The sequence below is a fragment of the Salvelinus fontinalis genome, chromosome 30, assembly GCF_029448725.1.
Source record: "Salvelinus fontinalis isolate EN_2023a chromosome 30, ASM2944872v1, whole genome shotgun sequence".
Lineage (NCBI taxonomy): Eukaryota > Metazoa > Chordata > Actinopteri > Salmoniformes > Salmonidae > Salvelinus > Salvelinus fontinalis.
Genome location: NC_074694.1, coordinates 23,873,971 through 23,898,677, shown reverse-complemented (window position 1 = coordinate 23,898,677; position 24,707 = coordinate 23,873,971). Strand labels below are relative to the sequence as shown.

General features: G+C 43.0%; 2 protein-coding genes across 5 annotated transcripts in view; one reads left to right on the top strand and one right to left on the bottom strand.

Moving 5' to 3' along the window:
• Nucleotides 1-16,890, bottom strand: part of tanc2b (tetratricopeptide repeat, ankyrin repeat and coiled-coil containing 2b) — a 252,008-nt gene extending 235,118 nt beyond the window's left edge. For 2 of the 3 annotated variants that reach the window (XM_055890105.1, XM_055890110.1), the window contains exon 1: nucleotides 16,391-16,890. The gene's annotated coding sequence lies outside the window, so the exon portion shown is untranslated. The remainder of the gene's footprint in view (nucleotides 1-16,390) is intronic. The other variant, XM_055890107.1, reaches the window with a different exon arrangement.
• Nucleotides 16,891-19,206: 2,316 nt separating this feature from the next.
• Nucleotides 19,207-24,574, top strand: LOC129828856 (E3 ubiquitin-protein ligase MARCHF7-like). Of its 2 annotated transcripts, XM_055890117.1 has the most exons (9): nucleotides 19,208-19,326; nucleotides 19,623-19,726; nucleotides 19,951-20,106; nucleotides 20,423-20,603; nucleotides 20,830-22,180; nucleotides 22,442-22,611; nucleotides 22,837-22,946; nucleotides 23,448-23,549; nucleotides 24,319-24,574. In XM_055890117.1, the coding sequence occupies exons 2-9, from the start codon at nucleotides 19,640-19,642 to the stop codon at nucleotides 24,433-24,435; spliced, it is 2,274 nt and encodes a 757-aa protein (XP_055746092.1). In that variant the 5' UTR covers nucleotides 19,208-19,326; nucleotides 19,623-19,639; the 3' UTR covers nucleotides 24,436-24,574. The 2 variants fall into 2 exon arrangements, with proteins under 2 accessions (XP_055746091.1, XP_055746092.1); XM_055890116.1 differs by having other exon boundaries at nucleotides 19,207-19,726.
• Nucleotides 24,575-24,707: the final 133 nt, after the last annotated feature.

Below are 24,707 nucleotides of genomic sequence, written 5' to 3'. Positions count from 1 at the left end.
GCATTCGGTTTGCTAATTTAGTAGCTATTTAGCTAAGTTGTTAGCTTCTTCCAAAATCCAGCTTTGCTTGGTAACAACAGATAATCCTCTCCTGGATCAAGAGCTTTGCTGTGCATTTTTTACGTACGTGAATAACTTTATGAGCTGGGATGTCTGTCCTGGAAAATGTTTAGGTCAGAGACTGTATACATTTTCAATGCAATCGTTCACATTTAGTTATTCTCTATGGGATTTTACAAGTACAGTGGGGTTTGTGTCCAGTGCCAGTATTACCGAATATCCCGGTATAAGGTCGGTATGACGATCTGGATACCGCCCAAGCCTACTATTTATACAACTCTTCCAAATGTCATTATACAGCTCTTTCTTATGCCTTAGTAGCGCCTCATACTGGACTAATATTTCTTCTTTAACGAGTCAGACACGTAGGATTTACTTCAGACACCCGACGAGGCCCGTCATTCGCATGAAGAAGAGACAGAGATATCGGGGACGTATGTCGGGGTGCCTTGTAAGAATCCGATGGCAAGTGCATAGTCCTCCTCTACCATCAGTCCTATTAGCCAACAAGCAATCATTGGATAATAAAATGGATGTGCTCCGATCAAAACTATCCTACCAACGGGACATTAACTGTAATATCTTGTGTTTCACCAATTTGTGGCTGAACGACGACATGGATAACATACAGCTGGCTGGGTTTTCTGTGCATTAGCAAGATAGAACAACTGCCTCTGGTAAGACAAGGAGTGGCGGTCTGTGTCTATTTGTCAATAACAGCTCATGCACAAAATCTAATATTAAGGATGTCTCAAGGTTTTGCTCACCTGAGGTAGAGTATCTCATGATAAGCTGTAGACCACACTATTTACCAAGGAAGTTTATCTATATTTTTTGTAGCTGTCTATTTACCATCACAAACCGATGCTGGCACTAAGACCACACTCAACGAGCTGTATAAGGCCATAGGCAAACAAGAATATGATCATCCAGAGGCAGCACACCTAGTGGCCAGGGACTTTAATGCAGGGAAACATAAATTTGACCTCATTTCTACCAGCATGTTCATGTGCAACCAGAGGAAGAAAAAATCCAAAACTTTAGACCACCTTTAATCCACACAGAGACGCATACAAAGCTCTCCCTTACCCTCCATTTGACAAATCTGACCATAACTCTATCCTCCTGATTCCTGATTACAAGCAAAAACTAAAGCAGGAAGTGACAGTGACTCGCTCAATATGGAAGTGGTCAGATGCAGATGCTAAGCTACAGGACTGTTTTGCTAGCAAAGACTGGAATATGTTCCAGGATTCTTCTGATGGCCTTGAGGAGTACACCACATCAGTCACTGGCTTCCTCAATAAGTGCATCGATGACGTCGTCCCCACAGTGCCCGTACATACATAACAGAAGCCATGCATTACAGGCATCCGCACTAAGCTAAAGGGTAGAGTTGCCTCTTTCAAGGAGTAGGACACTAAACCGAACGCTTATAAGAAATCCCGCTATGCCCTCCGACGAACCATCAAACAGACAAAGCATCAAATCAGGACTAAGATTGAATCATACTACACCGGCTCCGACGCTCGTCGGATGTGGCAGGGCTTGCAAACTATTACGGACTTAAGGGAAGCACAGCCGCGAGCTGCCCAGTGACACGTGCCTATCAGACAAACTAAATTACTTCTATGCTCGTGTCGAGGCAAACAACACTGAAGCATGCATGAGAGCATCAGCTGTTCTTGACGAATGTGTGATCACGCTCTCCGTAGCCGATGTGAGTAATACCTTTAACCATGTCAACATTCACAAGGCTGCAGGACCAGACGGATTACCAGGACGTGTACTCCGAGCATGCGCTGACCAACTGGCAAGTGTGTACACTGATATTTTCAACCTCTCCCTGACCGAGTCTGTAATACCTACATGTTTCAAGCAGACCACCATAGTCCCTGTGCCCAAGAACAACAAGGTAAACTGCCTGATTTGATTTAGATTTTCTGTCTGGCTTTAAATGTGGGCTAAAATATATTGCTGCTCAACTTGAGAAAACCATTGTGGTGCCCATTGACTCTAACAGCCGTTTGAAATAGTTTCTATAATGGCAGTTTGAGAAATACAGTACCAGTCAAAAGTTTGAAAATACCTAATTCAAGGGTTTTTCTTTATTTTCCACATTATAGAATAGTAGAAGACAAACTATGAAATAACACATATGGAATCATGTAGGTGAAGCTGGTTGAGAGAATTCCAAGTGTGCAAAGCTGTCATCAAGGCAAAGGGTGGCTACTTTGAAGAATCCCAAATATATTTTGATTTGTTTAAAAAAATTATTGGTTACTACATGATTCCATATGTATTATTTCATATGTTTGACATCTTCACTATTATTCTACAATGTAGAAAATAGTCAAAATAAAACCTCTTGAATGAGTAGGAGTGTCCAAACTTTTGACTGGTACTGTAGGTTCTCGGATAAAGTGGTTGACATAGCTCTGTGCACTGTTGGAAGCTTGGGGACTCCCTAACCGACTCCTGCTCTCATTCTCTATAATAACAGAAACACAAAGACATACAACTCCACAGGGGTTGCCCCAAGGTGCAGACAAAAACTTTAATCTGAAAATGTTGCATGGGGAGTAGGTATAATAGATGCTTTAGAACAGGGCAATTATTCTAGCTATTGTCTATCAGCATCTCCTTCCAACACTTTGTTATATCTCCTAAACAGCCGAAACAGGGTAGTTTGTCGGTTCAGATCTGCTTTGTGGCTTAACTACAGCACACTCAAGGGAAATAAGAATGGCTTCCTTTGAATGGAGCAGAAGCCTGAGTGCACGGCAAGCGAGCCGCTTTTCCCATTACTCTCTAAATCAGGACTGTAATCAGATTTCCAACGTCGCCTATATGTCTGACTTCTCATGAAGAACATGAGGCAATGCTCCAGGTTTTTCCTGCTCCTCCACCTTAACCTATTGCTTATCTTTACTAAGATGGGATGCTTGAGTGACCTGTGCCTACATCAACAAGTACAAGTTCTGCTGGCCAAGCAACAAGTTTTATTACTAGAGGTGTTTGCCAGGGCACTAACTAATCCACAGTGTGTCCCACTACCAACACAAACAACCTCAACATCAACAACACAAAGGACTTTGTGACAAATGCGTATGTAAAAAGGGCTTTATAAAATAAATGTGATTGAAATGGATCGCATTAGAGACCTGTTAGTAACAATTAGAGATGGATCCACATGGAGTACTCTCTCCTAAATAGTTCTGTCCTCACAGTGGAAATACAGAACTGACAGTATCGCATTGTATAGCATCATAAACCCACTCACTAAAGTAAAATGCACGCCAAGGGACTCCTAGGGTGTTCCTCTTCAAAAAGGGATATTTTCTCTTCCATGGAATTCCCAGTGAGATTCAAAATGGGGTGCTCTGTGTACTGTTGGATATTAATTAGCAGCTCATTAGAACAGCAACAGTCCCCTTCCCCGCGGCTTCCTGTAGCCCCCAAAGAATCATTGACCCTGTAGCCCGAGGTTGTCTCCCTCTCTCGCTCTCCTGTAGCTGGTCTCAAATCTCATTTGAGGGAAACACATTGTCCCAGGTTGAGGCTGTGGGAGATAACCACCTGACTTCAAAGGGTGAAGTACAGAATGTCCACCCTTCAAATGGAATGTCTGAGAGACCATTAAGACTTGGCTATATATCAATTAAAAGCACTGAGGGAAGGCAGGAAGAGACTTCCTGAAAGCAGCTTACTGTTCAGTACATAGCCATTGAGAGGGACAGCTAACATCCAATTCACTCACAAATGTGTAGTCCATTGGAAAAGCCTGAGCCTATAGCGTAATAACCTCAACTTCTCATACATTGCTACTAGGACTATTGTGTGGGAACCAGCGTATCCATTTGCACTAGCTCATGTGTATTTTGGGCCAGAAATGCTAGGGTATTTATAGCTGGCTTCAGAAGGCCATCGGTCTGTGCGAACTGTTAACACAATGAACAGCCGTGCCTGAACAAGGACACAATTTTGGTAACTGGACTGGAGGCAGCTGACTACGTCTGGTCGTTTTGGTAACTAGACTGGAGGCAGCGGACTATGCCAGTGTCCCAAATGGCACCCTATTTTCCTATGGACCCTGGTCAAAAGTAGTGCACTATATATGGAATAGAGTGCCATTTAACCATGTAACCTTCTACTCACTTCCTTTTTGGATAATAATCCTGGCAAAGAGCAGTTCACTTAGTAGGCTTGTTGCCATTCCATTTCCCATGTCCCTTGTGCTCAACCAGCAGCACAATTCTATTTGCACTCCACAACTTATTATAAATTGGATTCCCATTTCTCAAAAACCACAGAGTATTTCCCTTAACAATCACAATCCACAACTCAATATTCTTTTTATTATCTCAATCAATAATTTTGCTCGAAAAAGAGTATTTGATGTGTGAATATTTGCTGGATAGTTCAGGCAGGAGTGGTTTGGATGCTTTCCCCTAGCCTAGATTCCTCCTCCACTAGTTCAAGCAGTAGTGGTTTGGACGCTTGTCCCCCAGCCTAGATTCCTCCTACACTAGTTCAAGCAGGAGTGGTTTGGACACTTGTCCCCTAGCCTAGATTCCTCCTACATTAGATCAAGCAGGAGTGGTTTGGACACTAGTCCCCTAGCCTAGATTCCTCCTACATTAGATCAAGCAGGAGTGGTTTGGACGCTTGTCCCCTAGCCTAGATTCCTCCTACACTAGTTCAAGCAGGAAGTGGTTTGGACGCTTGTAGCCCAGCCTAGATCCCTCCTACATTAGATCAAGCAGGAGTGGTTTGGACGCTTGTCCCCTAGCCTAGATTCCTCCTACACTAGTTCAAGCAGGAGTGGTTTGGACGCTTGTCCCCTAGCCTAGATTCCTCCTACACTAGTTCAAGCAGGAGTGGTTTGGACGCTTGTCACCTAGTCTAGATTCCTCCTACACTAGTTCAGGAAGGAGTGGTTTGGACGCTTGTAGCCCAGCCTAGATTCCCCCTACACTAGTTCAAGCAGGAGTGGTTTGGACGCTTGTCCCCTAGCCTAGATTCCTCCTACATTAGATCAAGCAGGAGTGGTTTGGATGCTTGTCCCCTAGCCTAGATTCCTCCTACACTAGTTCAAGCAGGAGTGGTTTGGACGCTTGTAGCCCAGCCTAGATTCCTCCTACACTAGTTCAAGCAGGAGTGGTTTGGACGCTTGTCCCCTAGCCTAGATTCCTCCTACATTAGATCAAGCAGGAGTGGTTTGGACGCTTGTAGCCCAGCCTAGATTCCTCCTACACTAGTTCAAGCAGGAGTGGTTTGGACGCTTGTCCCCTAGCCTAGATTCCTCCTACACTAGTTCAAGAAGGAGTGGTTTGGACGCTTGTCCCCTAGCCTAGATTCCTCCTACATTAGATCAAGCAGGAGTGGTTTGGACGCTTGTAGCCCAGCCTAAATTCCTCCTACACTAGTTCAAGCAGGAGTGGTTTGGACGCTTGTCCCCTAGCCTAGATTCCTCCTACACTAGTTCAAGCAGGAGTGGTTTGGACGCTTGTCCCCTAGCCTAGATTCCTCCTACACTAGTTCAGGAAGGAGTGGTTTGGACGCTTGTAGCCCAGCCTAGATTCCTCCACTGTCCCACCTTATATTTCCATCCTCACAGCTCATCATAACACAAGCTGTGTGAATGACAATACATTCCCTTCATGCAAACACAGGTGTGTCAGCCAAAACACCATACCAATGAAGTTAGCCTGATAAAATACTTAAATAGATTAAACCAGTTTCAGAAACTCTTGGGAAGACAATGAGAGTTTGCTTCAAAAACAATTGTTTATTGTTAAAACCATTAGTTTCGGTGTATGGCTTCATCAGGGTATTTAAATAAAACACTGTACAAGAACATCCCAGAGCCCCAGGTTGCATCCCAAATTACATTCCCTACATATTGACCAGAGTAGTGCACTACCAAAAAGGGTGCCATTTGGGACGCACTCCTCCTGCTACTAAGCCCAGTGTAAGCATAAAGGTCAGATACTAGCCTGCTTATTTATATAACGGACTGTGTAACTGCCTCAGTGTCAACTTCACGGCACGCTGGCCTGCTGCTGCAGAGCACATAAAACAGCTCAGGCAGCACTTCCTCTGTACGATCAAATGTCACTATGCATCTACTCAACGCAATCATTTAGTATACAGTACCGACTGACACCACTCTTCTTAGTAATCATACAGTGTTATAGAGGGGACTATCTGACAGACAATTGCAGTACTACTAGCTATGTTTTCTTTCTTTATCAGATGCTTTAAGACTGATGGCAATGTCCCTGGTAATGTGCCGACGATGGCGACAGATGTGAATGAGGAGAGGAAAAGAGGAGAGGACAATGGTTGGATGAGTTATGTCCCTTGTTGTGCAGAGATAGGAAGAGAAGAACAATGACAAACACCCCAACAGAAGGCAGAGGGCTGAAATAACTACTTCGCCGGGAGGTCAGGGGTCAGCGATTGCTCCTGACTCTGGGGATGAGAGAGGGAGACCAGCCTTGGGGATTGGGAAACAGAAAAGATAGAGAGGAGGCGTCCCAAAGGTGTCCCTGGGCTCTGGTCAAAAGTATTGCACTAAATAGGGAATAGGTTGCCATTTGGGAAGCTGCAGAAAGTCATAGCTCTCAGCCCTGATGAATCCACAGTCTGCTATTTATCTGCTGTCAGCAGCTGGAGCCGGCAGACGCAGCAGGCTAATTGGCTAACAAGGGTCCCAGGTCCCCCAGAAGAGGCTTTGGAGCAGCAGATTTATTGGCTACGGAAGCTCCTCTTTGTTTACACAACAACATCCTGTCTGTATGGCCATCTACTTCAGAATCAGAAAGCTCCATCATGTTGAGGCACAGAGATACAGACAGACACACACAGTGACAAACACACAGTACAAACTGACACACATTTAGGCTTGTCCAGAGGAAAGATGAATTACATTTCAGAGCAGGATGCAGCAACACAGGCCCTGCTCGAATCACATCAGCCACTGACTGACCGGAAATATAACTGCTATCACTGGTTGTCTATTTTAGGGATATGGCCTACTGGCTACATTGTACTATGCTGCACATCTAAAACGGACTCTACTGAGAGCAGAAGTCTATACTGTGCCGCAGCACAGAAGTGACGTCTGGCTGTCTGAAGGGATTAGGGGACTGGGCTGGCAGCCTCTATAGATGTCTGCAGGGTCGGTCTCGCCCTGGTGATGCTAGTGGACACACAGAGGGTGGAGGGGACAGTCGGACAAAGAGACAGGAGGCTGCTCTGGTGAAACTAGGAGGACACACAGAGCCCTAATAGAGGATGAGGAGGAGTGGAGGGGAAAGGAGGCTGAGGGGGACAGGAGGCTGAGAGTGTGAACGGAACACTGGACATGTCAGACCAGGCATGAGGCATTGTCGAGATGTGCAGCACGCCACTCACACACACACAGTCAGTCAATGCTGCATTTTACTGAGCTCTACTGTAGTATACATTTTCTACCAACATACTGTAGAAATACTAGCCTCACTTATTCTACGATTAAAGGTACTATGATCATATTTGTTACACAACAGTAATTACATGTGTGTAAAGCCTCAGCTGTGTTTCAGGGATGAAACACTGAAGTGCTTTGATCATGTGTTGTAATATTTGGTTGTACTGCTGGATTCTCCCTTTAAGGCTACAGAGCCTGATCCGTTGAAGAAAGATAAGCAACATATGTTCTCATACAAAACCATTCTGATGCCAGTAGCTGTCTCCCAACTATTGAAACTACATGAGACGTTTACACATAAAAGGGAGACATATATTTTGTTCAAAGTTGAGATATGGACAGGTTAGGACTTAAACCACTTAATTGCAGTCAAATAAATAAGATACTACAGTATGTACTATTTGTGATGAGAATAGGTCCTTCAAGGTTAAACATAGAGACAGGATGTCTGCATCTCAGATGGTATCCTATTCCCTATAGTTGCTACTTTTGACCAGAGAACTATGGGCTCTGGTCAAGAGTAGTGCACTATATAGGAAATAGGGTGCTCTTTGAGACATAGAAAATAATATTCTCAGATGCTCTGTGTGACCTCAGGTGCCTGGTCCACCTGGCCAAAGGCTCTAGAACTAGAACGCAGAACTGTCACTGTCAGACCTGTTCCATCCATCAAGACTTAATAAAGGTCTCCAACTCCCGGGAGCAGTTGACAAAGGTTAAGACAGCCCACAGCAACCAGACACTAACTCCTTTGACAGACACACAACTCACAGAGGCTGAGCAAAAAGGCCTTGCTGTTTATCTTGTGTGTCCTAAATCGCATCCTATTACATATCCAGTGCACTACTTTTGACCAGAGCCCTATGGGCCCTGGTCAAAAGTAGTGCACCAATACATAGGGAATAGGTGCCAATTGGGACGCATCTAGATCTCTATAACAGGACGACAAAGGTGATGTGAGAACACTTCATCTGCAGCACCATATTTACAGAATCAAAGCAGAACGTCAATGTGTGTGGTAACGCCTGTGTAGAATCCTTAGTTAATTAAAGGAGTTGAGCTCAATGTATAATCCACCACACACACAGGGCTATCATATCAGAAATCGAATTTTTATCTTCAGATTTTCCACCATGGATGTTCCATCTGATATAGTTTGTTTCCTTTCCCGGAGAGAGATTTACAAAAAATGTTTGTAAGGGTAATTTCTGCTACCTCATATGAATCTATGACAGTAGTACTATTCCACATGCCTGGCTTGCATATAAGAGATTGCTTTTGCATAATAATTAGTTATTGGTCCAGGAGGGTGGAGTTGCGCAACAACAAAAAAGACATACAAAATTCCCTTGTAAAACTCATTTTGTGTAACGGCAGTCTAGCTCTTCTTCCTCCTCCTCAGACGAGGAGAGGCGAGAAGGATCGGCGGACCAATGTACAGCGTGGTAAGTTTCCATGATTTAATGAACATGAAAACAATATACAAAATACAAAACAACAAACATACTAACCGTCACAGTCCCGTGTGGCACAAACACTGACACAGAAAACAACCACCCACAAATCCCCAACACAAAACAAGCCACCTTATATATGATTCTCAATCAGGGACAACGATTGACAGCTGCCTCTGATTGAGAACCATATTAGGCTGAACACAGAAACAGACAAACTAGACACACAACATAGAATGCCCACCCAGCTCACGTCCTGACCAACACTAAAACAAGCACAACACATAAGAACTCTGGTCAGGACGTTACATTTTGCTCTATATTAAAAAGACTCCAAACACACCCATCCTAAACAAAAAGAATACTATAAAGCACCCATCTGACATTATTTCCATGACAGTGGACCGTGCTTGCTCTCTGATTTCATGACTGCTCTTCCTGATTAAAATGGGGCATAGAGTTGCCATTTACCATTAAAATCGACATCCCAGAGGACAACACCTTTAATACCTGGTCAGGAAAACTCATCACATTTTCAATGCTGATAACATTCAGAGAGAGACAGAGAGAAAGATAGAGACAAGGAGAGCGAAAAAGGAAGAGCGTGAAAGAGAGTACCGAATAACACCCTATTCTCTACATAGTGCACTACTTTAGCCATTTGGAATGCATCCAGAGAGACTCCCACCCAAAGCTCTCCTCTACGGTTGGTGGCTGATAATACGCAGCAGAAAGAGCCGCTTTGACGTGCCTAGACAACAGACAGTCAGTCTCAAAACCTGAACCGAGCAATGTTATTACACTTCTTGTGTCGGCAGTAATCCCGAAATCCATTCTAACCACTCCAAGTAAGACGTACTACCGGTAAAGCATGAAATATCCACTATTACCCTGTTGTGAAGCAAGGGTACTGTAAATTGCAATGCATGGCAGCTAATAGTCACAGTTCATGTCTAGTAAGAGCTAGGAAGGCCGATCATGTGACTTTATTGTTTAAAAAAATCCTATTCAAAGGGATTTACTGTTGTACTTTAAAACAAATGCATTTTCTCTCCATTCCTACACCCCGGGTCCATCCTAGACCTGTCTGTATATAGTGGGATAGTGTCTGGCTGGGATGATGGAAACTAACGCCTTGTAACTCCCTGTGGACAAAGATAACCTAGTGAAAAGACAACAGTTTAACGCTGGACAGCAGAAAACATGACCTCATAATGGAAATCTATCCACATAACACGCTCACTGTCTCCAGCATACTAAATCACAGATGTGTGTGAGTGAGTTTGGGATGGAGAGAGACAGAGAAAAAGAGACAAAGATAAAGAGAGATGGACAAAGCAAGAGAACTAAATTTCCCACCAAAATCTAAGTTAACATTTCTAATGTATACTGCCCTAAATTTTTGCAAGAAAAGTGCATATTAAAATAAAAGATGAAACTCTCATGTGAAGTTATGACTTTACTTACATGTTTTAAGACATAAAAATATTTGATAAACTATGTAAAAAGTCTGGATTGTGCTTAAATGGGTACTGAGTGTACCCTTTAAGCCCATGGGTGTTCCAAATAAGCCTGCCTCTTAATTAAATAATCAATTTGAATTAAATTTACAAAGTTTAAAACTTACAAACTGACATTTTCTTATGTAAAATTGGATTATATGAATATTCCCTAAAGTTATTAAAATAAACTGGTCATTGCTATTCATCAAGAAAGTAGCACTTATAACATGGGGGGTGTCCAATCGTATTCACAGAGATCAATGTGGACTTGGGCTTTTGTTCTTGCCGACCAGTACACACCTGATTCAACTAATCATAGACTTCAATCAAGACATGATTAGTTGAATCAGGTGTATTATTGCTTGGTTGGAACAAAAACCTGCACATACATTGGCCCTCTGTGGATAAGAAGCCATGCAACACAAACCTGCACCCACACTGGCCCTCTGTGAATAAGAAGCCATGCAACACAAATCTGCACCCACACTGGCCCTCTGTGGATAAGAAGCCATGCAACAAAGACCATAACACCACTCTGGCCCTTACTTGTTACTTTTGTTACTTATATTTCTTATTCTAGTCCGTATTTTTTTAACTGCATTGTTGGTTAGGGGCTCGTAAGTAAGCGTATTCGGCGCATGTGACAATTTTATTGTAACGATAGTCTATGTCGTCCTCCTCATTGGACGAGGAGAGGTGAGAAGGATCGGACCAATATGCAGAGTGGTTCGTGCTCATGATGATTTATTAAAACCGAAACTGAACACTGAAATACAAAACAATAAACGAAGTGCAGAAAACCGAAACAGTACCGTGTGGTGAAAACAATAACAAGGTAGACAAACACCCACAAAACACACGTGAAACCCAGGCTGCCTAAGTATGATTCTCAAATCAGGGACAACGATTGACAGCTGCCTCTGATTGAGAATCATACCAGGCCGAACACAAAATCCCAACATAGAAAATCACACAGACAACCCACCCAACTCACGCCCTGACCATACTAAATAAATACAAAACAAGGGAAAACAGGTCAGGAACGTGACATTTATTTTATTTTATTTGGATAAGAAGCCATGCAACAAAGCCCATAACACCACACAACTTTCAATGAATTACAGTTCAAGTCGGAAGTTCACATACACTTAGGTACGAGTCATAAAAACTAATTTTTCAACCATTCCACAAATTTCTTGTTAACAAACTATAGTTTTGGCAAGTCGGTTAGGACATCTACTTTGTGCATGACACAGTACATTTTCCAACAATTGTTTACAGACAGATTATTTCACTTATAATACACTGTATCACAATTCCAATTGGTCAGAAGTTTACATACACTAAGTTGACTGTGCCTTTAAACAGCTTGGAAAATTCCAGAAAATGATATCATGGCTTTAGAAGCTTCTGAAAAGCTAATTGACATCATTTGAGTCAATTGGAGCTGTACCTGTGGATGTATTTCAAGGCCTACCTTCAAACTCAGTGCCTCTTTGCTTGACATGATGGGAAAATCAAAAGACATCAGCCAAGACGTCAGAAAACAAATTGTAGACCACAAGTCTGGCTCATCCTTGGGAGCAATTTCCAAACGCCTGAAGGTACCACGTTCATCTGTACAAACAATAGCACGCAAGTATTAACACCACGGGACCACGAAGCCGTCATACCGCTCAGGAAGGAGACGCGTTCTGCCTCCTAGAGATGAACGTACTTTGCTGCGAAAAGCTCAAATCAATCCCAAAACATAACACCAATATTTATTAAATCTCACACTACATTCCACAATTATTACAGAACTATACAGTATTCATAACAATCACAGCCGATGTAAAACAACAGGCACTATAGCCTAATAGATGCCTCTTTGTTGAACCATTTCATTGGTTCAACAAAGGCTATAGTGCCTGTTGTTTTGCATCGTCTGTGATTGTTATGAATACTGTATAGTTCTCTAATAATTGTGGAATGTAGTGTGAGATTTAAAAAATCTTGGTGTTATGTTTTGATAGAGGAATTTGCAAGCTTCCTGCTGAGCTGGAGCAGATTAAAAACAAAATAGTTTATTACATTTGTCCTGAGATTTGTCCTGAGACCCTGTCAGGGGGAACCAACCAAATCAAATCACATAGTTTTTGTCACATGCGCCGAATACAACCTTACCGTGAAATGCTTACTTACAAGCCCTTAAGCAAAAATGCAGTTCAAGCAATAGAGTTAAGAAAGTATTTACTAAATAAACTAAAGTAAAAAAATCAAAAGTAACATAAAATGACATAACAAACACGAGGCTACATACTGTACAGGGGGTACCGGCACCGAGTCAATGTGTGGGGTACAGGTTAGTTGAGATAGTTTGTACATGTAGGTTGGGGTAAAGTGACTATGCATAGATAATAAACAGCGAGTAGCAGCAGTGTAAAAACAAAGGAGGGCCTTCCTCTGACACCGCCTAGTATATAGGTCCTGGGTGGCAGTAGGAAGTAGGACCCCAATGATGTATTGGGCCATATGCACTACCCTTTGTAGCGCCTTACGGTCAGATGCCGAGCAGTTGCCATACCAGGCGGTGATGCAACCGGCCAGGATGCTCTCAATGGTGCAGCTGTAGAACATTTTTAGGATCTGGGGACGCATGCCAAATCCTTTCAGTCTCCTGAGGGGAAAAAAGTGTTGCCGTGCCCTCTTGACGACTGTCTAGGTGTGTTTGGACCATGATAGTTTGTTGGTGATGTGGACACCAAGGAACTTGACATTTTCGTCACGCTCCACTACAGCCCCCGTCGATGTTAATGGGGGCCTGTTCGGCCCGCCTTTTCCTGTAGTCCACGATCAGCTCCTTTGTATTGCTCACATTGAGGGAGAGGTTGTTGTCCTGGAACCACACTGCCAGGTCTCTAACCTTCTCCCTATAGGCTGTCTCATCGTTGTCAGTGATCAGGCCTACCACTGTTGTGCCATCAGCAAATGTCAGATAAGAGGCAGAATGAGGTAGGTGTTGACCTGAAGCCACACAGCAAGTAGGAACAGCTACTTACTTAGCTTACTTAGATTGTTACACCAGATAATGTGATTTAAACCAAATATTTCTGGTATCCATTACTGTGCGTTACAGATTAGTTACTGTTTGGTGTAGCACAGAGAATTTTCGACCAATCTTAACTGCGATACCATCTTTGTTCACGATTCCGCCAAGCATGTATCTTCTAAAATGTCCATGTACAGTTGCAGATGGTGTGTTTGAATTTAGAAAATGCTCCGTTAATAAAATAAATAAATGGTTTGCTCCATGAAGTAATCCATCTTGTCTATTTCATATCTTCTCTCTATAAATAAGGACAACCCACCTGGTACTGACAAACCTGGATGGTAAATTGCTGAGGTTGGTAATGGAATACATTGCGACTCCTGTTTGCCACATCTTCAATGTAAGCCTAGAAGACGGTGTGTGCCTTCAGGCCTGGAGGGAGGCAAAGGTCATTCTGCTGCCCAAGTATTGCAGAGCACCCTTTAGTGCTTCAAACAGCCAACCAATCAGCCTGTTACCTGTGCTTAGCAACCTTTTGAAGTACAATACTTGACCAAGTGCAATGTTATTTTACAGAAAACAAATTTACAACAGACTTTCAGCATACTTATAGGGAAGGGCACTCAACATGCTCAGCGCTGACACAAATGACTGATGATTGGCTTAAAGAAATTGATAGTAAGAAGATTGTGGGAACTGTTTTGTTAGACTTTAGTGCAGCTTTTGATATCATTGATCAAAACCTATTGCTGAAAATACGTAGGTGTTATGGATTTGCATCCTCTGCCTTATCATGGATTGAGAGTTTATTTTAATTTATATTTTTTTAACCCTTTTTCTCCCCAATTTTGTGGTATCCAATTGGTAGTTACAGTCTTGTCCCATCGCTGCAACTCCCGTACGGAATCGGGAGAGGCGAAGGTCGAGAGCCGTGCATCCTCCGAAACACAACCCAGCCAATCCACACTGCTCCTTGACACAATGCCCGCTTAACCCGGAAGCCTGCAGGGCAGCCAGCTTGGGCCATTATTGTACTTTTTTTTACGAATGACCTTCCACTGACCTTGAATAAAGGCTGTGTCTATGTACGCTGATGTATATACACGTATATACACGTAAAAGTATATACACGTCGGCTACGGCAGTAAAATAAATAAATGACATCCAGTCAGTTTTAGAATGGTTAACTAGCAAATAGGCTGGTGCTAAATATCTCAAAAACTAAAATAATATTTTTATTGAACAAATCACTCGTTCAACCCTAAACCTCATCTAGATCTATTATTGAATAGATTGAGCAAGTAGAGACTAAACTGCTGGGTGTAACCCTAGATAGCAAGCTGTCATGGTCAAAACATATCGACTCAAAGCTTGCTAAAATAGGAAGAGGTCTGTCCATGATAACGCTCTGCTTTCTTGACGTCGCAGAATGTCAGTAACATTCATGTCAATCTTTACTGGCTCAATATTGACTGCATTACTATTGGTCTTTGTGCGAGGTGGTGATGTGTTGAAGGTATCGAACTGTCTGTTCAAGCACTTGGCACACAGTTCGGACACTCATCGGTATCACACAAGACATGCAGCCAGAGGTCTCTTCATAGTTCCCAGGTCCAGAACAGAGGCTGGGAAACGTACAATATGAAATAGAGCCATGACTACATGGTTCTCTCTCTGCCACCCCAGGTAACTCAAGCTAGCAATAAAAACAGATTTTTTTTTAAAAGATGACAAAATAACCCCTTACAGCACATGGGGACTGTGGAGACATGTGAAGAGACATTTTTATATATTTTGTATCGTAATTTGCATTGTATTATTTATTGTATTTTGTAGGTGGGTGGCCTTGTACGAATCCTTGGCTTGTGTAATCCATAACGGCTCATAGGGAAGGAGCCATTTCCTGTTTCTGAAGCGTGAGTCAGAGGCAGGAGATTATATAGTATGATATAGTGTTATCTATTGTATGTTATTATGTAAATTAAGTATTTTATTTGTTGTGTTTTGTTTCCTGTTTGGACCCCTAAAAATACTACTAAATACTAATACTAAACATTGTTGGATTACTTCATGGAGCAAAACAAATATTTATTTTAATAATGGAGCATTTTCTAAATTCAAATACACCACCTGCAAAGATACATGTTTGGCCAAATCCAGAATGAAGATAGTATCGGTAAGGTTGGTTAAATTCTCTGTGCTACACCAAACGGTGCCTAACCTGTAACTCCCAGTAATGGATACCAAAGATCTTTGGTTAAATCACATTATCTGGTGTAACAATCTATAACTACTCCTTACTATAAACTAGCCTACTGACATTATTATGCACAGCTCTTTGTCATGGTGTGATATATTTTTGTTTGGCTTGTAGTCAAGTGCAGAGACAAGCAGTAGCTACTGAATAGAATATTACACAATACATTTACTTTCCTATGTATCCAACTGTAACTACATCACATATTAGTAGCTGCCTGTTGAAGTTAAGACAATCCAGTCCAGCAGTTTGACAATAACTGATAACTCCCATTGTTAGAACCAGACCAGTGGTGTGGAATAATGCCAAGCATTCATTTCCACATGGAAATGCACATGCAAATTGGGATACTGTATCCATTTGTGGATGCAAACATGATACAATGTAACCTGTTGGCATTGACAAGAATTTGCTTACACTGTACTGAACATTTGTTTTTGTAGGGGGTGGGGAGGGTGGCTACTGGCTACAGCTTTGACAGGCAATTTCGATCAGGGTGGAGATATAATTTATGTGTCCGTTTAAAAAAATGGGATTTCAAATATTTAATTTAGCTTAATGTCAAGCCTACTGCCTAAGTAAGACAGATAACCCCTACAGTAGCCTTACCTTGCTTGACTCTCTCTCCAGCCTCACTAGCCGCTTCGCATCAGTCGCAGCAAATAGCCTGCCGACAACCGGTAGCCGCTGTAGAGAACTGCAGCCAGACGGTTTCTTTGAGATCCTCAAGCGAAATTGCTCGCTACAGCTGACGTTATCTTAGCCTACTACCACAACAGAGCGAATTAAAAAGCTACACCGCCTAGCCAAATATACTGAACTGAAATGTCTATGGAATTTCTATTTCCAATAGTCTAATTCGGTCATAATATAAGGACAAATAGGTCTAAAGGCCAAATAGAATACTGTCTACATGTTCACCCGCACGCGCCACTCGGAAGTAGCCAATCCCACCGCCGCAGGTAACTTCAACCGAGCAACTATAGTTGCCGGACCGATTCACAACAAAAAGTCATATGTGCCACAGCTGCAGTAGCCTATGTATGGATCGCTAGCACGCCTACCGGTGCAACCTCTGATTGACCAGAGCAGTGCACAGCAAGCTAGAAGCCGATGCATAAATCATGAGAATGGGAGGCACTAATGTCTAAACCGCTCATAATTATTCAAGAGGGGACAAGGTCGATGTCAATCAAAAACCTCGGCCCATTCCCCCCAGGATCAAAGCATTTGACATTTGATGTAAGGGAATTATGTTATAAAAATGCAGAGTCTGCAGGAGATTCACTCCAAGCTACCTGTTTTACTGGTAAACCTATAGGCAAGCCGCAAGTCAATAAACTATAGCTTAATATATTTGCTATAGGGCCGTAATAGGTCCTATAAATCATAGCCTACTGGTTCTTTCAAGTCAGGATGGAAATTTCTCTCTACATTTTATTGAGAAAAAACAGGAGGGGGGGGGGGGGGGTAACACATTGATCATTTTCTACTTAAAGGCTTCTCTAGATAGAAACATTGCTTATTGAACACTGTTGTTGTAAAACATTGCATCAGCATGACATGATGCATATGCCTACATACTGGTACTGTATGTCAAATAAATTATATAGAATTTATTATTTTGTTGTAATTCCAAATGTGATCTGTAGGTGTAACTGGTGCACTAACTATAATGTGCACATACTATATAATGTATCTGTGCTGTAGCGTACTATATTACAGTAGGATGGCTGAGGCTGCAGTATAGCAGTGATAAATGCCCCAGCCAGGTGTGTGCCCAGCCCAGGGCTGCAGGTTCAGTGTGGGTTTTGACAGAATCTATGTCCTAAATGGGACTCTATTCGCTAAATAGTGTACTACATTTTGACCAGAGCCCTATAGGCCCTGGTCAAAAGTAGTGCACTATAAAGGGTATAGGATGCCATTTGGGAAGCATCCAGAGAGAGGCAGGAGGAGAGATTAATTAGGGTTAAATTTGATTTGGAGCGTTCAGCAGAGTCATGCAGAGCTGAAGCAGTGTTATGCCAGCGAGAGTGAAGTCTGGCCTCTGCATCCCCTACTAATCCACTGAAACTCCAGCACCTCTCTCTCACTGCATCCCAAATGGTACCATCTTCCCTATTTAGTGCACTGTTTTTGAGCCCTGGTCAAAAGTGGTGTACTAAACAGAGAATAGGATGCTATTGGGGATGAACCTCACTCTCTATGCCAAAGCAAAGTCTAAAGCAAAGTCACACAGCAGCTCCACTGCACACACCTTCCCTCAGGTGCTTCAGGCAGCTGTAACCCCTCACACCGCTCCGCTCTGCACTCAGATGTTGTGCTGCCTGTGAGACTCCTGAAGGATCATGGGGTGCAGATTTCTCTATTCCCATGATCTCTCCATAGCATATCTGCTACTGAAGTTGGGGTAGGCAGGCATATTCTCAAGCTGTAAGGTTAGCACAACAACATTTTGACATGCAGTTAATTGTCCATTAAATGGGCAATCAGCAGTAGCTACATGATATGTACCCATTGATTCTTGAATAATATAACTTAGAAATGTCTCATGAGCTTAGTTCAACTGTCATACCCCATCAAAACCCAAAATATAAGCTTGTTTTACTCCAATGTTTATAAACAAAGTAATTGTAAACAAACACTATACAGCCTCTAAACATGGTTCAAACTATTATTTTGATATCATGGATGGTCAGTCCTTGCATTCATATCTCTGTACATGAATTTGAGAGTGGTTACATTTCTTTAGCCCCATCCCTCAGCTTTTTACCGAAACAGGGGCGGGAAGAAGCTATTGCGGGAAGAAGTTTGTATTGTATAAGGGTAAAGAGAAGGCCACCTCGAACTGGCACTGATATTATTGAAGTGATATTATTGAAGTAAGTAGAGATATGAGTAAAGATGGTTTTTTTACATTCAAAAAAGGTCAAATGTTTTTCTTTCTGCCTCATAAGAAAACAGGGGGCAGGAAAACCAGCATGCAGGGAACTACTTGTGTGTATTACTTAGATTATTGTGTGAACTAGACTGTACTGTAGCCTATAGATGTGAGTGACCAGGTTGATAAGGCCTATGAATCTCATACACTGCATCAACAAAATCATGGAAACAGTAGCAGCATAGCAACCAGTTGCTAGGAAGAAGCAAAAGGCAGGCCCCTAAAGAACTGACTTGCTTAGTTGGCAAGTGAGCCATAAAAAATCAATCCCCCAATGACTACCTACCATGTTTCCATGGTGACCATATGGGAAGTGATGGAGCTGTTTGGATGGGCTATGGGTATCATATATTTACCAACATGAATGCGCTCAGATCTGAACTGTTGTATAATTTATGGGAGACAAATTTCCACGAAAAAAATCCTGCATGCGCGCGACCGACACGCCCATATAACTCCACCTGAAGTTTTGTGAGCGTGCCTCATCTCTATGGAGACAAAGAGACGCATCAGAGGGAAAAACACAGAAGTTGGGGAATTTGCTAGCTACGTTAGCTATCTAGCGGCTCACTGACTGACTGAAAATGGATTCGATTAAATAGTAAGAGGAGATGATAATAATTTAGCTATTCTGTAATTAGTTATTAGGTTAACAGAATGGTAGAGCATTTGCATTTACTTAAGCATCTGCCACCACAATTCGACCGATCCACCTGTCTTAGCATGCCTATCATATAACTAGCTAATATATTACATTATTATGGTGACGAACACGCCAACGAGTTAGCTAAGTTAGGTAACTAGCAAATTTTTTGATATGTAAAATAGCTCCATGTGTAATCTTATAAATCAATAAACTTTACTTCAAATATTACCATCTGTAACGTTGTATGTCAGGAGTCTTTGTCCACATAATGTATAGCTGGGAAAGACGCGCAGCTGAGAACCTCACCAATGCTGAACACATTTGTGAGGTGAAGAAGAGAGACCTTAAATATCAGGTAAGCTATGTTCCAAAAAGGTATTCCTAAATCTTATACATTAGCAGTTCTAAAATAATTTCAATGACATGAAGGTTTACAGGGCATAGACAATTGTATGATGGATGTTGTTCAAGTATGACCACAACAGATAACAGTGATAGCCTATGGTGTAGAGATTATAGCTGAATGAAAGTGATGATAATTAAGGCGATTATATGGAAATGAAGGTAATTATGTTGCAGGACCACCTACGCAGACGGGAACAGGAAAGGGCAGACGCAGAGGTGAGGAGGGAAGTACACAGAGTACGGACGCCTTCACCAACACCTCAGACAAATAGGTTCAAAGCCCGCAGGTATGAAAGACCATGGGCACAGGGAGCGCAAGACACCAAGAAGGTATTAACTCTTCACACTTCTACAGTTTTACAAGTGCCACATAACATTGTCTGTACATAACATTGTCTGTACATGTCATTGAAAGAACATTGGTCCTGTATAGCTCCGTTTGTAGAGCATGGTGCTTGCAACACCAGGGTTTGGGTTTGATTCTCATGGGGGACCAGTATGAGAAATGTATGCACTAACTACTAAGAGAGTCTGCAAAATGACTAAAGTAAAATGTCAACATCTCTACAGTTCATTGGTTGAGAGTGTAGCCTACTTTCCTCTTTATCCATCCTCTAATAGTTTCTCTCTGTCTTGCTGCCTGCAGTCCTCCAGCTCTGTGAAATCCACCAGATCAGAGATGAGAAACTCACAGAACAAAGGCTCAGTGTCCCGCTTTCCTGCCATCTCCAGCGGAACCCAGAGCAGTGTAACCCAAAGTAGAACAGCAGAACTGGCAACCACATCAAAGACATGGAGAAGAGCCATTGCCCCACTGGCATCCCACTGTAAGATTCTCACAATGCATTCTCTGCTGCATCCTCTTAGACCATGCCCCCCCCCCTCCCCCCTAGTAGTGCTAGGGGGAAAAACTATGTGCACGGGGGGCAGGATCGAGTTTGGAAAACCCTGTCATAGACAACGGACTTCCCTCACCAGTGGTTATGGGGTCCAATGACTACATTTACATGTTTTACCAAATTTACATACTTTCTTCTTCATGCTTTTTTCAAGGTAAGGAACAATCTCCACCATGTCACAAACACAGATCTGTGGCTATAAAAAACAGAGCCTGTAAGTTATCCACATGTGCAACTAAGTCAAACACTCTGAAACTAACACAAAGTCAAGACACACTGAGCGGGAAGAGAAAGATGGGGGCACCATCATGTGACCGTGCAGATAGTTCAAACATCTCTACAAGACATGATCTGGTCAAGAGGCCATTAGACAGCTGCTCCCTCCTACAGCCCCTGACCTCTTCTAGAAGGTCCTACACAGATTGGCCCCGTCTCCCCTCACTGCAGTACCACCGCTCCCCCAGCCCAGACGACCCAGAGCCCCATTCCTATCTCCAGCTGATCTCGGATCCCTTCCAGGGCTTTTCAGAGAGCAGTAGTATCACAGAGGAGTACGTACGCAGTGAGGACACCTACAGGGCTGAGCTCTGCTCCAGGGGTTTAGCTGACACCAGTCCTTTGTCTGTACCGGAGTCCCTCCCCTCGCAATGCCCCTCCAGCAGTGGCACCCTGGAAAGCAGCTCTCTCAGCCTCAGTGACTCCTTCACCGGCCCACTCAGCAGCTACTTCCGCACACTGGGCGTTCTGTCCTCGAAGTCTGAGTCGGACGGGGAAGACGACAGCCATTCATGTCAGGATGCTGATAGAGAGAGCTACTACATCCCTGTGAGGTGGACTGCCTCTCAATCTCCCAGTGTCCATACCGTCCGGAGTCCCAGGGGCCTGCAGTCCCAGCTGAGTATGGAGTCAACAAGCACCCCTGAAGATTCACCAAACAGTAGAGCTTCATACACTGGAGGAGGATATAGTCCCATGCCTTCACTGATGCAAGTAGGTCGACTGTCGATATCACCGTTGTCCATAACACCCTCTGTCACACAGAGAGCCAGCAGGGGGACTCTCACTACCCCGCAGCAGCTGTATGAACACCTCCCTGAGCTGGATCATCTCAGCCCCCTTAGCCCCAGGAGAGCTAACCCCATCTGGCTGGGCTCAGAGAGATGGCCGGTGCTGGAGGCCTCACCACCCAGGACCAGCTACACCCTGAGGCACTCCCAGCTGGTCAGCAGGATCCAGCAGGAGGAACCAGAGGAGGTCAGACGAGAAGCTAGTAGTAGTGACAGTAGTACAGAGGACACTCCGTCCTCCAGCGAAGCCTCGCGCCATGGGACCTCTGGGCTGATGGATCACCTGACCATGGCCCTGATGGCCCTCCGTGACATCCGCAGGGAGGTGGCTCACATTCAGATGAGCAACGCACAGCAGGGTAGCGGTGCTATGGCAGCTCAGGAGGCTCAATCAGCACCGGCTACCAACCAAGAGACGTTACGCAAAATCAAAGAACGGTGAGAGGAGCTGGAGAATGGGACAAGTATTCTTTCCTTCTGTTATTGTCATTATGTCAGATGAGTATCCTCCATAAATATAGTTACTGGTCCCTTGATAAAGTTTATTTATTTATTTATTTTGCTTACAGTTCTTTTATACAGATGTAGGATCTTAATTTGACCTACACTGAGTGTAAAAAACATTAAGAACAACTTTATAAAGTAGCATGAAATCATCCTATATTCTTCATCTCAATTGTAGTCTTCTAACCTCCACAGTTTGTTGGAGGAGTCGTCTGATGAGGAGGAAGGGGACCAGTGTCGTATCTGTCAGTGTGGTGCTGGCTCCCCGACGAACCCCCTGCTCACCCCCTGTCTCTGCTCCGGCAGCCTGCAGTACATCCACCACGACTGCCTGAAGAGGTGGATCCAGACTAAAATACAGTCAGGTCAGTTTAATGACTGATTTAATTGTTGAAATGAATCATGATGGTGTGGCTCTGAACTGATCGAAGGAATGAAGTGTGTGTGTGTGTGTGTGTGTGTGTGTGTGTGTGTGTGTGTGTGTGTGTGTGTGTGTGTTGTGTGTGTTGTGTGTGTTGTGTGTGTTGTGTGTGTTGTGTGTGTGTGTGTGTTGTGTGTGTGTGTGTGTGTGTGTTACCATGTGTTTCCAGGGACCACACTGTCTGCGGTCAAAACCTGTGAGTTGTGTAAGGGGAGCCTAACACTGGATCTGGACGACTTTGACATGGAGGAGTTTTACCAAAGGCATGGTCAGACACAGGTACACATCCCTTCTTTTGCATATCCCTATAGCATACTACCCAGCTATGCAATAACTGTATCATTCTGTTGTTGTGACTTATAATATAAATGCTTATCTGTGTGGTAGCAGGTTGACGTTTACGGTTATGAATCTTGCTCTGGAGGCAGAGCTGCGCAATTTCCACTAGATGGGTCAGCTGCAAAGTCAAAATTGTCTATATTGTTAAAATTAAATGAAAATGAAAATTTGCTTTTAGTTCATAATTTGACGTTAGGGTTAGGCATTTGGGTTAGCAGTGTGGTTAGGGTTAATGTTAGGGTTAGGTTTAAAATCTGATTTTATGACTTTGTGGCTGTGCCAGCTAGTGACCACTCTGCAGAGCTGCCTCCAGAACAAAATTCATGACGAAAAACGCTAACCTGCTGTGTGATATGGCATGCTAGTAGGAGTAAATATTAGTAGGTTGTTTATCTCATCCATATTCTCTTTTAACCTCCTCTGACTTCCCTGCCGTCCCAGGTGGAGCAGACCAGTCCAGAGCTGTACATGTTGCTGACCCTTCAGCAGAGGTTCTCAGAGCTGCTGCAGGTGGCCCAGTCACGTAGCAACACCGTCTCTAGGGTAGGGAGGAACTGTTTCATGGTGATGGTGCTCATACAGTGAGGGACTAACGTCCTGTTCCCCAATGGTACAGACTACTCCACAGCTATCCATTTATACATACAGTATCACAAGTTAATGCAGTTGTTACTCCTTCAGAAAGTAGATAGCCTATATCTAAGCCTGTACATTTAAAGGTGAGGTATACAGTATAAGTGAGAGAGAGAGAGGGATTTAAAACAAGATGACTCACTAGGCTTCCCATAAATAATGGAGTATAACTAATTGGTACATTCATGATTAGCTGCTACAGTATGAGATAGATTGAAGGTCAGAAATGTTTCTTTATCTTAGATGGCTACCAGACTGTACCTGATTCAGAGATCAGCAGAGGCCAACAGTAGGTGACGACAGTGTTGATCATTTGGTGACAGAAATACTGTGCAAATCTAAATGGATCAACACTTGATAGCCAGAGTTCTTATATTGAGATGTCTGCAATTTACTAAATAATTGTCTTCTCTGTAAAATGGATTTGAGGATTAAATCTGATTTTAAATAATTTGATTTGAAAGATTGTTAGGTTTAAAGGACAACTTTGATTGAAGAATGATTGACCAATGGAACCTGTTGTGTTTACGGGCCTTTGCTTAAAAAATATATCGACAAATTAAGATGTTTTATTGTCACATACACCGGATAGGTGCAGTGAAATGTGTCACACTCTCTGAATAGCTATCTACAGTTGAATAACAGCAGTTGACTGGATGGTCTCTTGATTCTCCCTCAGGTTTGGAGGCTTCTTCTTCCACGCACACTGAGGGCGAGAGCCAGCAGAGGGAGCCAGAGAGGCAATCACACGCCAGGGACACCTGACACCTTCACCCTTCTTCCTTCCTGTTTTTAAATCCTGGGTGAAGTGACGTTAATGATGAATTTATTATAACCTATTTCATGAAATGATTTTAACACACGATGCAGTGCATCTTATTCAATGGTACCATCTGGACAGAGGAGAAATAAACTTGACAGAAAGGTGGTGGGTATAATAAATACATTTATTCTTATCTATTTAAGTTAAATGAATTACTTATTACACTATTTATTACATTTCTATTATTAGGATTTTAACATCAGCTTTGCTTTTATATTGCACTATGTGTGTGTGTGTGTGTGTGT

Excerpts from the sequence above, each read along its gene's own strand:
- LOC129828856 (XM_055890116.1), top strand. The coding sequence starts at position 19,616 with ATGTCAGGAGTCTTTGTCCACATAATGTATAGCTGGGAAAGACGCGCA. Across the intron at positions 19,727-19,950 it reads AGAGAGACCTTAAATATCAG|GACCACCTACGCAGACGGGA; the intron begins GTAAGCTATGTT and ends ATTATGTTGCAG. Across the intron at positions 22,947-23,447 it reads AAAGGCATGGTCAGACACAG|GTGGAGCAGACCAGTCCAGA; the intron begins GTACACATCCCT and ends CTGCCGTCCCAG.